This window comes from Taudactylus pleione, unplaced genomic scaffold (assembly GCF_031769625.1).
Source record: "Taudactylus pleione unplaced genomic scaffold, aTauple2 ptg000080l, whole genome shotgun sequence".
Classification (NCBI taxonomy): domain Eukaryota; kingdom Metazoa; phylum Chordata; class Amphibia; order Anura; family Myobatrachidae; genus Taudactylus; species Taudactylus pleione.
In genome coordinates, this window is record NW_028284482.1 from 9,532,551 (window position 1) to 9,547,102 (window position 14,552).

General features: G+C 43.8%; 1 protein-coding gene across 1 annotated transcript in view; it reads right to left on the reverse strand.

Annotated features, from left to right (window-relative positions):
* LOC148532290 (cytochrome P450 2D17-like) overlaps positions 1-14,552 on the reverse strand; it is a 90,570-nt gene that overhangs the window by 4,860 nt on the left and 71,158 nt on the right. Inside the window, exon 7 of the mRNA XM_088468097.1 lies at positions 4,923-5,110. Coding sequence (XP_088324223.1) covers positions 4,923-5,110 — 188 coding nt within the window. The remainder of the gene's footprint in view (positions 1-4,922; positions 5,111-14,552) is intronic.

Below are 14,552 nucleotides of genomic sequence, written 5' to 3' on the forward strand. Positions count from 1 at the left end.
GAGAGGAGCTTTAGGACACTAAAAGGTTCCTCTCTGTAGATATGTATCCTGCTAGGACCCAGCAGGATGAGACTTTCCATGTGGCTATGCATGCTGGGAGGAAGTTCCTGTTTGTGCTCAGTTCAGTTACTGATGTTGTTCTAAGTAAATGTGTTATGCTGCACTCCTGAGTCCATAAGTCTTATCTGATATACAACACATCTACAATGTGACAGAAGCGTGATACCATGGCTCAAGGACTCCGCCACATGGACCCCCTCGTGTTTGATGAAACTATTGCTGACAGATGGGTGCAGTTCAGGAGAGAATGGGCTGTGTACCGCATGGCTGGACTGTCCGAAAAATCAAAGCAGGTACAAGCATACACATTGCTTAATCTGGCTGGTGCAGAGCCAGTCACTAAAGCAGACACATTTACATATGCAGAGGGGGAAAACAAAGAAGACCCAGATGTATTACTTGCAAAGTTTGATGAGATTTGTATGCCAGTAAAAAATGTCATAATGGACAGATACACATTCAACTCCACAAACCAGAACACTGGGGAAAATATAAAGTCATACGTGTCCACCTTGAAACTATTGGAAAACAAATGTAACTTTGGAGCAATAACTGATGAGCTGATCAGAGACCGTATCGTATGTGGTACCCGTAGTGATGCAGGACGTGCGCACTTACTACGAGAAAAGGATATAACCTTAAACTCCGCCATTCACATCTGCATGCTACACGAGAAATCAGAACAGGGCACAAAATAGTTACGGAGGGAGGCTGAAATATGCAGTGCACAGTGCACACAAACGCAATACAGGCCATGCTAAAACTGTGGGGGACGCCATGCATTTGCATGGGAGATGTGTCCTGCCTTTAACAAACGCTGCAACCGCTGCAATAAGCTTAACAACTTTGCAAAGTGTTGCAGATCCAGATAAACTGTGACACAAAGTGAACCACAAGTAACACAGGTAGACAGACAAATGCATAAAGTCAACCACGCGAGTCAACAGCGCATACAGATGAGACAGTATATTGTGAAAGCGTCGATCTAATTGCAAACCAAGGAGAGATTTTCACTAACTTATGTGATAAAAAGAGTGGCAATGCATTGAAGATTAAAATTGACACTGGTGCCAAATGCAAAGTGATGTCCAAGACTCTGCTGCACAAAACCAGCCCGCAAGCAACAATAGATCACACAGACACTGTAAACTTAGTGGCATATGGGGGTCATATTATCAAGACTGTGGGCACCACTACCTTCGAATATACGTGTGCATCGTTGCTATTCCACATAGTAGATAGTGACGTTAGGCCATTGCTTGGACTGCCTGACACCGTGTGCCTTGGGTTGATACATTTGGGACCTGAAGTACACATGATACAACAAGACACCCCAGAGTTCCGTGACTTCAAGGATTTATTCACATGCAACACCATCAGCAAACTACCTGTCATATACCACATGAGTTTAGATGAATGTCATCCCTACAGTGTGTGCACCCTGGAGGATTCAAATTGCCATGAAGGATAAGGTCCTAGCTGAGTTAGAGCTCATGACTGCGCTTGGTGTTATTACCCCTATTGAAGAAGTGACCCAGTGGGTATCTGTAATGGTTGCTGCTATAAAAAAAGATGGGACTGTCAGGATTTGCATAGACCCTGTACACCTCAAAGCGCTGCTAAGACCCCGCCACCCATTGAGAACAGTAGAACAAGTCATTGCTGACATGCCAGAAGCCAAGGTCTTCAGCACGTGGGATGCGAAAAATTTGTTTTGGCAAATCCTATTAGACAAAGAATCGTCACTCCTCCCTGCTTTTATGACACCAGCTGGGAGATATGCCTTTCTACGCATGCCATACGGATTGGCAGTGAAGTGTTTCAACAGTGTATGGAACAACTGTTTGCTGGATACCCCTGTGAGATTACAGTCAACAACATCCTCGTCTAGGGCCGTAATATGCAAGAGCATGACGAGCGTCTAAGCCAGGTATTGGACAGAATACGTTCTATCAACTTAAAGCTCATTCAGAGTTGCTGAAGTCCCATTCGTGGGTCAGCTCCTCACTAACCATGGTGTTAAACCCAACCCTGACAAAATGGCAGACATCCAGGACATGCCTTTGCCTGTGGACAAACTTAGCCTCCAACGCTTCTAAGGGGTGACTAACTACCTGTCAAAATTCATCCCCACTTACAGTGAGATCACTGCACCCCTGCGTCATCTTCTGCACCAAGATACGGAGTGGTGTTGGTTGGAACAGCACCAGGCTGTGTTGTCAAAACTTAAATGCATACGTACCAGCCCTCCTATTCTGCAATACTTCGATGTACACTTACCGGTGGTGATCTCAGCTGACGCCTCATAGCACGGGTTGGCTGCAGTTTGCCTTCAGAACAATGGACCAATTGCTTTTCATTCCAGGGCTCTGACGGACACAGAATCTCGTTATGCGCAGATGGTAAAAGAGCTTTTGGCATTGGTGTTTGCTTGCCACAAAATCCATGATTTCATCTACGGGCGGCCGGTCACCGTCGAGCTCATTACCATCCTGCGAAAGCCCCTGCACAATGCATCTGCCCGTATTCAAAGGATGATGCCCAAATTACAGAGGTACCACCTAGACATAGTCTACAAGTGTGGCAAAGAAATGTTCATGGCTGATGCCCAGACTGTTCCTACCCCATTCTGGTCCACTTCTGGTTGATAATGACTATTATATAATGACTGTGCAATTCCTGTCCTCTGCCCAAATGGAGGAGATGCATACAGAATCTTTGGCGGATGAGTTATTTTAACGCCTCTCTCAGGTTATCCTGCGAGGCTGGCCAAGGTCTTCCAGGGAGCGACCCCAAGTATTACACCCATTCTTTGCCATGCGAGATGGGTTATCACCATCAGATGGGATTGTTTTGCGAGGTCAGAGATTTGTTATACCCTACACATTGCAAAAGTACTACACCAAGCAACTGCACCAAGGCCACCCTGGTCTGGAGTCCACGAAGTGCAGGGCCAGGGAACTGCTCTATTGGTCTACCATGTTTCATGATCTAGAGAAGTAGGTCTCTGTTTTTGGCCCTTGTGCGGCCCTTCATGTACACCCACCTAAAGAGCCACTGCATCCGCATGACATAACAGAACTTTCCTGGTCTGTCACTGCTGCTGATGTTTTTGTATGGAGGGGTAAGGAGTACCTAGTTCTTGTAGACTCTTACTCAAGATGGTTTGAAATTGATCAATTAACTACTGTTACCTGCACCACCATAATTACTAAGCTCAAACAGCACTTTGCCACACATGGAATACCTCAGAAACTCATTACAGACAATGCCACACAGTTCACGAGCAATGAGTTCAAGCTGTTTGTTTGTACTTGGGATTTCACACACATCACCAGGAGTCCACTATATCCCCAATCCAATGGATCCACAGAAAGAGCTGTTCATGCCGCCAAGCATCTGTTAGAGAAATGCGCACGAGACCAGACCGACGTTTGTCTGGCACTCCTTAACTTACGTAACATACCGCGAGATGGATTACCATCCCCTGCCCGACTGTTGTTATCACGTTGCACCAGAACTCAAATCCCAATTACCAAACAGCAATTACAGCCTCAATTACAGACACAAGTGCAGGCAGCACTGGCTGATAAGTGCATGTCTAATAAAAAGAATTATGACCGTACAGCACACGCTCTCCCTCAGTTAGTCCCAGGACAAGCTGTTCGACTACAGAACGCTCGAGGATATGACAAACTTGCTACTGGAAGCCGACCTGCCCAACAGCTATGTTGTTCAAGCAGAAGGAGCTGTGTATGAGCGTAATCGTCGCCACCTCCTGAGTGTACCTGAAGAGACTATTACTGCGCCCAATGTAAAAGTGGATGGCACAAACACCTCTCACATCACACCAAGTCCAGGGTTGTCAGAACCTGTGGCTTCCTCAATTGATAATGAACCACCATCTGACTCAATGACACCAACAGATATCCCTTGCAATGACCAGGCTCCCATGCCACACATGTATACCACCAAGTCAGGATGAGTATGAAGGGAGGGATGTAGATATGTATCCTGCTAGGATCCAGCAGGATGAGATTTTCCATGGGGCTATGCATGCTGGGAGGGAGTTCCTGTTTGTGCTCAGTTCAGTTATTGATGTTGTTCTAAGTAAATGTGTTATTCTGCACTCCTGAGTCTTATCTGATATACAACACATCTACACTCTCCTTACTTGAAATCAATAATAAGTAGTGGTTAGATCCTTGGCACAACAAGATTCACTTGAGAATGACCAGGAGGTGAGGGGGTGTGTAGGTGGGAAGGAAATAAGAGGAACAGATCCTAATAGGCTAACAAATAATCATATTAATCTGATTAATAATATAATAGTGTAAAATCCAAGTTACTTTTATTAAATGGCTCAAATGTTAAAAATGTATAACAATTTTATGATGTCATAATACTAAAACAATAAAAGCAATAAACACCAATATTGCTAAATAATTGTTCTCATTTATAGCTAGGAAATTCCAGCTTATATGTCTTTTATATGACTGTTTAATGGGCTTGGTATAGGTGGAAATAAACATCTGAATAGTCTCTTGCAATAAAGTTTTCCAAATGCATTAAAGTCCATAGATCTCTATATCCAAATATATATCCAAATATATTGCCTAAGCTGCATCCGAGATGTTAGTTATACCAGATATGGCAAAGTTCCGTACATGTTGCGCCAAGGATGTAATCACTAATAAAAAAAAATGCAAATACAGTCAAAGGAAGAAATAGAAATGTATACAATAAAACAAGATATACAAAGCTTGCATCACAGCTTTCACTTATATTTAATCTAGCAAAACATTACTATTAAACACATGGCATTCCAGAGAGACAAAAACTAATTACACACTAGACCATACCTTTGGTATAAAGTGTCCTTGAATTTCCATATTTCTATAGGTCATATGCGGCAAAGCCAAGGGAATGATGTCCCCACAACGTTGTATTTCATGGATCACAGCAGTAGTATATGGCATTTCCAACACATCTCCCATTGCGGGCTTTCTCTCTCTTCCAATCACCCGATCAATCTCCTCATGGACTTTGGCTGAATCACAATGTTAATTTCTATATGAAAACTAAGTTTATTCAATTACACTGTTCATTAGTTTAATTTGAAAAACTATGGCCCTCATTCAGACCCACTCGCAAGCGGGCGCACGTACGTTAGGCGTACGTACAAAAATATTTAAATTCAATGGCTCGCTCGTATTTTCGTTCGCATCTAAAATTCCTCCCTAAACTCTGACGACCCCTCCTCTAACTAACGAGCGTACGAAATAGCGAGCGTACATCCCCGAAATGGCTTGAAAGGAACGCACGCACACGTATAAACAGGAAGTGGCCTTGTCAGATGTCGATTACCTGCTCCTTTATTCTGCCTACCTCCATCAATCGTATCATGCCAATCAATGTATCAATTAGCTTAATTGTTTGTTTTTTTTCAACACAATGCAAGAAACTTTACTCTTGTCCGTGTTTGTGTTTACCCGCAGAATACGTACGGATGAAACATTCGCTTTTATTGTTCAAAAAACATGTGAACCACAATTAAACAATTGTACTATTGCTGTGGATCCCCGCATATTTCCCTGGGTTGATTTCTTTATTTAAATTTGCTTACGCATGTCACTGCATCAAGCCTATCATAACTCTCCAGAGATTTCTGGCCCTGTCGAACACATGACTCATACACTAACCAATAAAATTGCTCCTGTTAATTTCCAAAATACATTAGCCAATCAGAAAATTTTTACACACTTTATCAAAAATGATTTTTAAGAAAAACACCATTGCCATCATGAGAGCCTCCGCATTCACCAGGCGTGAGCTGCTGGTGCTTACGGAGGTCATGGATCGCCAGATCACTAGCCAGCCTCAACCCATGACCAACCGGCAGAAGCGCTCCGCGTATGCGGAGGTACGGTCCCGCCTGCGGTCCTTCGGCTCACGCCACAACATCGGGCAGCTGGAGCGCAGGTGGTCCGACCTGCAACGGCGAACGCCCCGCTTGCTGGCATGCTTTCGCATGCAGATCCTGGCAAGTAAGTGTTATGTATTGTGGTTTTAATGTTTGTGTTTGTGGGGCAAACTGCGTGTGCATGTTTTCCTGTCTGTTCTATTTATTATTTGTACTCATATCTGCGTGTGCATGTTTTCCTGTCTGTTCTATTTATTATTTGTACTCATATCTGCGTGTGCATGTTTTCCTGTCTGTTCTATTTATTATTTGTACTCATATCTGCGTCTGCATGTTTTCCTGTCTGTTCTATTTATTATTTGTACTCATATCTGCGTGTGCATGTTTTCCTGTCTGTTCTATTTATTATTTGTACTCATATCTGCGTCTGCATGTTTTCCTGTCTGTTCTATTTATTATTTGTACTCATATCTGCGTGTGCATGTTTTCCTGTCTGTTCTATTTATTATTTGTACTCATATCTGCGTCTGCATGTTTTCCTGTCTGTTCTATTTATTATTTGTACTCATATCTGCGTGTGCATGTTTTCCTGTCTGTTCTATTTATTATTTGTACTCATATCTGCGTCTGCATGTTTTCCTGTCTGTTCTATTTATTATTTGTACTCATATCTGCGTCTGCATGTTTCCCCTCTATTTCTGATTTTTTAATTCTACTGCTATTTTTTTTTTTTTTTTGGTTGGTTGCCCGGATTTGCCCATAAACTAAACGCAATTTCTTTGACATATTTTAGGGGGACAGCCAAGACTCCGCCGTCAACGTCCGTCCAGACGGCGTTCCCGCCCACTCTCCCCAACCCCCAGCCAACACTCCACCCCAAATCTTTCCCCTATTCCCCACTCCTCCCCATCCTTCCCAGACCCTCTCCCGGAAATGTCGGGCCTCCTTCCCCTCCGTCCCACTTCCCCCTCTCCTCCACCCACCCCTCTTCCAATTACCCCCTCCCCGGAGTCCAGCATAACTCCGCCCCATTCTTTGGGGAATGACGGATCCTCCGAGGAGGATCATGGAGGTTTGGCCGGAGCTCCCGATTTGTCTCCCGGTATGTTTTTTTAATTTTTTTTTTAAAGCACAAACTGTTTGTATGTAATCATGTGTCGTGCCTTTCTTCGTGTTTTTGTGGCTTGACTTTTGTTGATTGTGAAGGTTTGCCTTTACCTCTTCCTGGTGATTTAAGCATACACATATCATACCTGTGGGAATTTGTACCTAGGCCTTGTATTTTTGCCAGCCCACCCTTTTTATTTTTGTTTTTGGGTTTAGGAGTGATTTGGTTTTTTTTTTAAATTTTTCTGTGGATTCCCTATTGTTGTATTAACCCACACACTTTTCTCACCCACAGAGGAACAGAGGCGTCGGCAAGAGGTGGCGGATGTTGTGGGGCAGATGCGCCAACATGTAATCGGCCTTCTGGTGGCCCTCGACCGGCTGTCTGGCCTCCTTCGGCATTAGTTTTTTTTTTTTGGTTCTATTTTCCAAATAAATTTATTAAGACAAATATACGTTGTGGCTCATTTTTAAAAACCAAAACCAAGATAGTTTAGCCTGACATAAGTAGACTGTTCCTGCAAGGATTTCCCTTTTTTAAAAGTTAGATTGTGTTTTGTCTTTGTATGTCAAACAGACACCAGAAACACATAACAGTAACAATGTCATTTCCCTTTTTGGGTGTAGTGTCAATTACAGATTTCTACATTTTCCAGGTTCCTACTTGGTGCGCAAGCTGCTTAGGCCAATCTTACAAATCCCAAGGTTGGGCCAGGCTTCCTTTTGGTGTGGATTGGGAAGCTGAAAACATATTTCAGTTTTGCTCAACTGGCGTCAGTACTGGTTTACCCCTTAGTCAAATGTAACTTGTGTTAACCTGGTTACACTTGCTGTTAACGTCCCAAAAAAGGAAGACCATTTCACTCTTCAAACATTTATTCACAACATAACAGAGAAAACAAAGTGGTCACTCCCAAAAAAAATACACAGTGATAAATTCAAATACAACACATACCAAGAAATAATTAAATAAAAACACAAAATCAAGAACTGGTTGACGAAGGACCATGCCAACATGATTCCACAAACATGGCGTTGCAATATGGGTTCCAGAATATATGCCCAAAAGGACCAGATCCAGGTTTGGTAAGGGTAGCAGGAAGTAGTGAGCGTTGGAGTGCCAAAGATTATGTGAACAAACAGAAGATGGTGAGAAAAATAAAAATAAATTAGATGTTCGCCAAAAAACACAAACACATTAGGTATAAACACTGGAGTTTTGTTCAAACTTACCTAAAAAATCTGGCCACCACATCATCGCGTATGGCCCCCCCACATACTGACCTTCGACCAACCTCGGGGGGGCCATCCTCAGGTAAGGCATCCTCTGGCTGCATTGGGACACCACTCCTTATGGCAATGTTGTGAAATATCCCACACAGGACCACAATTTTCGACACCATATCCGGCACATACATGAGCTCGCCACCAGAGCGGTGGAGGCATCTGAATCGGCCTTTTAAAAGGCCGATACAGCGCTCCACCACTTGCCTGGTGGCTGTAAATGCGGAATTATACGCACTTTGTGGCCCTGGTGTGGGAGCCAAATAAGGAGTGAGCAGCCAGGACATGCAAGGGTATCCACTGTCTCCTGTGAACAAAAATAGACCACATCAGGAACACTGTGTATCAAGCTTAACATTGTTATGTACTAAAGGTCTCCACTTACCCAGAAGCCACGCATCACCAGCTTGTAGGTTGGTTAATTTCTGCCATATCCCTGATTGCCGGATGACGAAGGAGTCATGAGCACTTCCGGGTAATTTAGCATTCAGGGACAGGATCTGGAGGGAGGCATCACATACCACCATTACATTCAGGGAGTGATAGTGTTTCCTGTTTCTAAATATTGCCTCCAGCCGTGCTGGAGGCTGAAGTGGTATGTGAGTACCATCCACAACCCCTATGATGTGTGGGAAGCCAGCTATTTGGTAAAAATTGGCCTTGGCCACACTAAGGGCACCCATATCCAAAGGCATTTTAATAAAATGATGGAGGTGCTTGAAAATTGCCTCCATCACTGCCCTCAGGATCCGGGAAAAGGAGGATTGGGAGATGCCCGCCACTATTCCCACCGTTGTTTGAAACGATCCTGAGGCACAGAAATGTAACACCGCCATAAATTGCGTCAGTGGTGGTATTGCTGTTGGACTGTCAATTTGCCGCTCAAGATCACTTTCTATTAATGAGAGAGTGTCTATGATGATTTTGGGAGGTAGACGGTAGCGTCTTAAAACCTCATCATCGGGCATTCCAAAAAGGGTGACACGTGTTCGAAATATCTGGGGCCTTGCATGCCTACGATGCCTACGCCTGGGACGAGTTTGAGGTTGGTCGTCTTCCGGGAGCAGGGCCAGAACAATTCGCCCCAGATCTACCTGAAATTCAAAGTTTACAATGTAAGGCTTTTGACCCACCCCAAAAGTAACAAAAAACAACTTAGCTTTCTGATACCATCCATAGCTGCTTACATGCCGGGGTATTGTCATGATACGTATAAACTGTAAAAAAGCCAACAATGAGACTTCAAAAATTTAGAGGGTGTTTTTTTTGTTTAAAAATTGTTGCAAGCCAACACAGAAAATAGCGGAAACACACATTTGGCCATCGATGAAAACGACATTGCACACCGTACGTCAAATAGGGTTCAAATGGACCCAAAAAATGGAAAAGGGAAAAGCAAAACTGGATTATATGATGAATAAGCCGTCAAAAATGCGGTAATTAAATCGCAAATGCAAGTCGCTACACCAACAGTCAAAAATGCGGTAATTAATTCGCAAATGCAAGTCGCTACACCAACAGTCAAAAATGCGGGAATTAATTCGCAAATGCAAGTCGCTACACCAACAGTCAAAAATGCGGGAATTAATTCGCAAATGCAAGTCGCTACACCAACAGTCAAAAATGCGGTAATTAATTCGCAAATGCAAGTCGCTACACCAACAGTCAAAAATGCGGTAATTAATTCGCAAATGCAAGACAAAAAATGGACTTACCCAACTCGAATATATAAGATTTCCACAAAAAACTTCTTTGGGTCCGAAAACCAAAAAAAACTAAAAAAGATGAAATGAGTGTTAAACAAATTAACGAACCACAAAACAGAAGAATACACCAATTGGCCACAAATTTGAATGCACAAAACTTACCAAATCAGGAAAGGATGTGGAAAAAATGAAAAAAATGCGAACGGAAAAACCAAAGAAATGTAGCAAAAACAAACAAAAAACCAACTCTGCCAAATCCTCCAACCGCAAACAACCAAATCCAAACCACTTAACCGACAACACTCCAACAACCCCACCTCGACTCCACACACACCAAGCCATAAATAGTGTTTATTTTCCCGCACAAATTAAGGATGAATCATAGGGACGCACAATCAATGATGCGGCCGCAAACTAAGGACGCATGTATAAATACGTCACGAAATCACATAGAATTTCTGGATGATTTCATGCTGGAAGCAGAGACATGGCTTCAAACCAGGGAAACAATGGTCAAAATTGCGGCGGTAAGGCCTTCATGCATTTTGTGTCAATGATTCTTTTAAAACATAATATTGTGCAAGTTGTGAAGTGGCTAAATCTGAATATTTACCCAAATAGGTGAGGAGGATGACATGGAAGAGACTGCTGGCCCCAGTCAACCCGCCAAAGCTGGCAAAAAAAAAAGGCAGCCACATTTCACAAGCAAGGAGATGGAGGTTTTGATCCAGAAGTGCGTTGACATCCTGCCCCAGGCAGCCAGGAATATGAGCCAAAGCCAGAAGTGGAGAATGTGGGAGGAGGTCGCCGTTGCTGTCAATAGGGTGGGTGATTATGTCCGTCTAGCCCGGGATGTCAAACGGCGGTAAGTAAACACTTTCCCATCCTCTAAACAAACCCCATTGTAAAAAAAAGGATAATGGTTCCAAATTCATTCCACAGATGGGCAGACTTCAAATATCGTCTCAAACAAAAACTTGCCGACAGGGCTAGGCATGCAAGGGGGACAGGTGGGGGTCCCACCCCTGTGTCATTGGAGTTGACAGACTTAGAAGAGATGGCACAGGGGTGTGTGCAGGCTGTGGAGGTGTTTGGCGTGTCCAACATGGATACGGACATGCCAGACTTTGCGGCTCCTCATGTTGGCCAAGGTAAGTCTTGTGATGTCACCAACTCAGAAATGCTATTGTGCCAATATGTAGATTCTAATGTGAGTCTTTTCTCCAATTTCCTAACAGAGACAGAGGCGGATGAGTCTGCTCCAGAGGGGAGCCTTGGGCGCAGAATTTCTGCTGGCTCTGCAGGGGAGGAACCAGTACATCCGGCTGAGGACCCTGCAGAAGCCAGTCCAGGGCGTGCCCCCTCGCAGGCAGTGGGCCTCCTCACAGAACTCAATTTTAAATCGGATTTCCATACGGAGATTCTGCAGAGGATGGACGCCAGTCTGATACGGGTGGCTGAGGCCCTGGAGCAAAATGCTGCGGCCAACGTGACCATTGGTCAGGCCCTGGCGGAAAATACCAGGGCCAACATCCGCATCGCCGATGCCCTGGAGCAGCTCGTTCGCCAGCACATGGTGGAGCCGACCTCCCTTCCTGCCGGAACATCCGGATCCTCCACCTCTGGCACAACATCAGCCAATCCTCCAAATGTGCCTAGCCCTGTGCCTAGTCCAGAGGCCACAACATCTGCCTCTGGACAGGCCAGCCCGATGGCATCCCGGACCCGGTCTGGCGCCCACCCTCACCCAGCCAAACGGGCGAGAAAACGGTGACAGCAATGGCGACTTTTCCCACACTCCTTCTGTGCTTGGCTCATATTCCTTTCTGGTCAAAACTTCCCTCTCCTTTCTTGTGAAATGTTTTTAAATTTTGTATTTACGCTTATGTTAGTAGTTATGTTATATTTTTTTTTGGATCAAATATCTTGGCCACAAAAAAAGGCAATACAATATTAGGCCAATTTGTTTGTGTGTAAACAATAAATTAAAAACAAAACACTGACATTGTATTGTGACATTATTGTACAAATGGGTTACATTTAATCCTGGCCTTAAACACAAAAACTGACCCTCTTTAAAAAAAAAAAAGGCCTCTTTAAGGAACGTTTAAAAAATCACATAGCGATGCAAATTCCACAGTAAACCAAAAAAAAGGGGAGCTAATTAAAAGATGATGACATTATTGTTACAATAGGCCATAACCACCAAATTGTGGCCAAAATAAAACCCCAAAAATGTACGCTAATTGATTGTGTAATCATGACATTAGCAGCTCTGATTTCCACCTGCGTACGCTTTTGTGCTATCCCAATAAACTGCTTTCCAAACACATACCAAGCCGGATTTCAAACCAACACTAATTACTTTACTGACCAGCCGCGATTAATCGCTGCACCATCGTGGAGTCCCGGGACGGAGGAGAAGGCCATCGCCAATGTGGTCGAGTAATCCTGACCCTAAGCTGTGCGAGCATTTTGAAGGGAAAGCGGATGTTTCAGTGACGTATAAGACGATCCGAACACATTTGACGTTCGCATCTGCTAATGTATGTACGCCCCAAAAACGCCTCGCCACGCCTGCGTTTTTTCATCTCCACCCCCGTCAACACCCAAAAACGCCCTGTTCTGTCAATCACATTTGACATGTCACTTCCTGTACGCTATTTTAGGAACGAGAGAAAAAAAGCTCGCAATCTGCCGTACGCACATGCGCAGTGTAACACCGACGCATGCGCGGTTAGTCAACATCGGAACGCAACGAGCGTACTGTTGTTAACGTGCGGCTCTGAATGAGGGCCTATGTACATTATATATCGATTGTTAGAACCTGGGAGATTTTTGGACCCAGGATGGAATGGAGGCAGGAATGGTCTTGTTAAACTGAAAGGCAACTGGTTTAATGGGAGTATTTGGATTCATGGGATAAACAAATATATAAATACAGTAACAAAAGTCCAAGGGTGAACTGAGGATAAATGTCTGGCAGAGAAATAAAGTCCAATAGCTGTAGAACTGAAAAACAAGTGTCTGATAATAAAACAACTCCAATTAACGAGAAGCAGAGAAACAGGTGTCTGGTAATGAACTGACAGAAAAACAAAGTCCAATAGAGGTATGCTGAGGATCAGAGGTCTGTAACCTGCATTGGGTTCTGAGTGCGTGCGGCTGGTCAGTTACAAGAGGAGGGTGAGACATGGGGTATAGCTGATAGGTGCAGGAATCCTGGGAACTGCCTGGAATGCTGACAGGAAGCAAGCGAGGCACTGCTGAGACTGCAATATACCAAGGCTAGGGATCACAGAGAACTCTCACACAGCAAGGTGGAGTACAATTTGCACTGGCAACTAGAGTACGTACTGAACACCCTTAAGTACCATGGGAAGGTGCAAGATAGGCTGCTGAGAGTCACATGCAGAAGCTCCAACCTGATTAGCCCATTCAGGTCACATGCCCAAAACCAAGATGGCGGCGCCCAGCAGTCTACAGCACAGAGAAGCTGCCAGTCTTACCTGTATTCGCATGGCCTGTTCCCCCGGGACCTCCTCATGCACCTCGCGCCAACCTCCAGGAACTAGCACCCCCACCGGTAGGACCACAACAGAGCGCTCGCACAGGCAGAGACCGGGAGCCAGCAGGTAAGGACGCTCTGGTCGTGACATCGATATATTAATAGAAGCTGTGGCACTTCTGGCTAATTAGTAGATGCACATACTCGTTGCCTTATGTGACAGACACAGAAATGGGCTTCTGATGTTTCTATATAGTTAATTGTACTTTCATCAGGGATAAAAAGAATAATAATCTCTTACCTAAATAGCCTTGTTAATCATCTTGTGCAAAGCAGTGGATAATATAACACATTTATAATTTATAAATATATATATATATATATATATAGTTTATATTGCACACAATAAAAATGCACTTAAAAACAAAAAAAATACATTAATTGGACATCCGCATATAACTTCACATATTAAATCACATGAGCCTGCAAGTAAAAGATTTATCCAATACTGTCCAACAACACATATCCAGCATCACTATACTTTCTTATTCTGATGAAACAGCCCTATTGGTGAGGCTGAGAAATGCGACCAGTTCCACCCCCCGATTGATGTATGTATAGAAGTGCTCTCTCCTACACACTGTACCCAGCCTCAGCAGTGTGTGTGTTTGAGGGGCAGTGTATATTACTGTACTTCCTGGATATTTTGGCCCTGTCAGCTGCACCCCAAAATAAAGCTGAATGAAGATTTTTTTTTTTTTTTTAAATCTCTTGTCCAGAGGATCCAAAACGCAGCCATTACAATCCAGGTTTTAAGGGATTTTAATTAGTGCTAGTCAGAGAGTTTGCCATATCATAATCCTTCAGTGCTTCCAGTGCCATCCAGATCAACTGCACTGCTCTGTATGTTCAGGTTTAGTGTCTGTGTTTATCTTCTAGAACCTTTTATTCACATGTGCAGTCT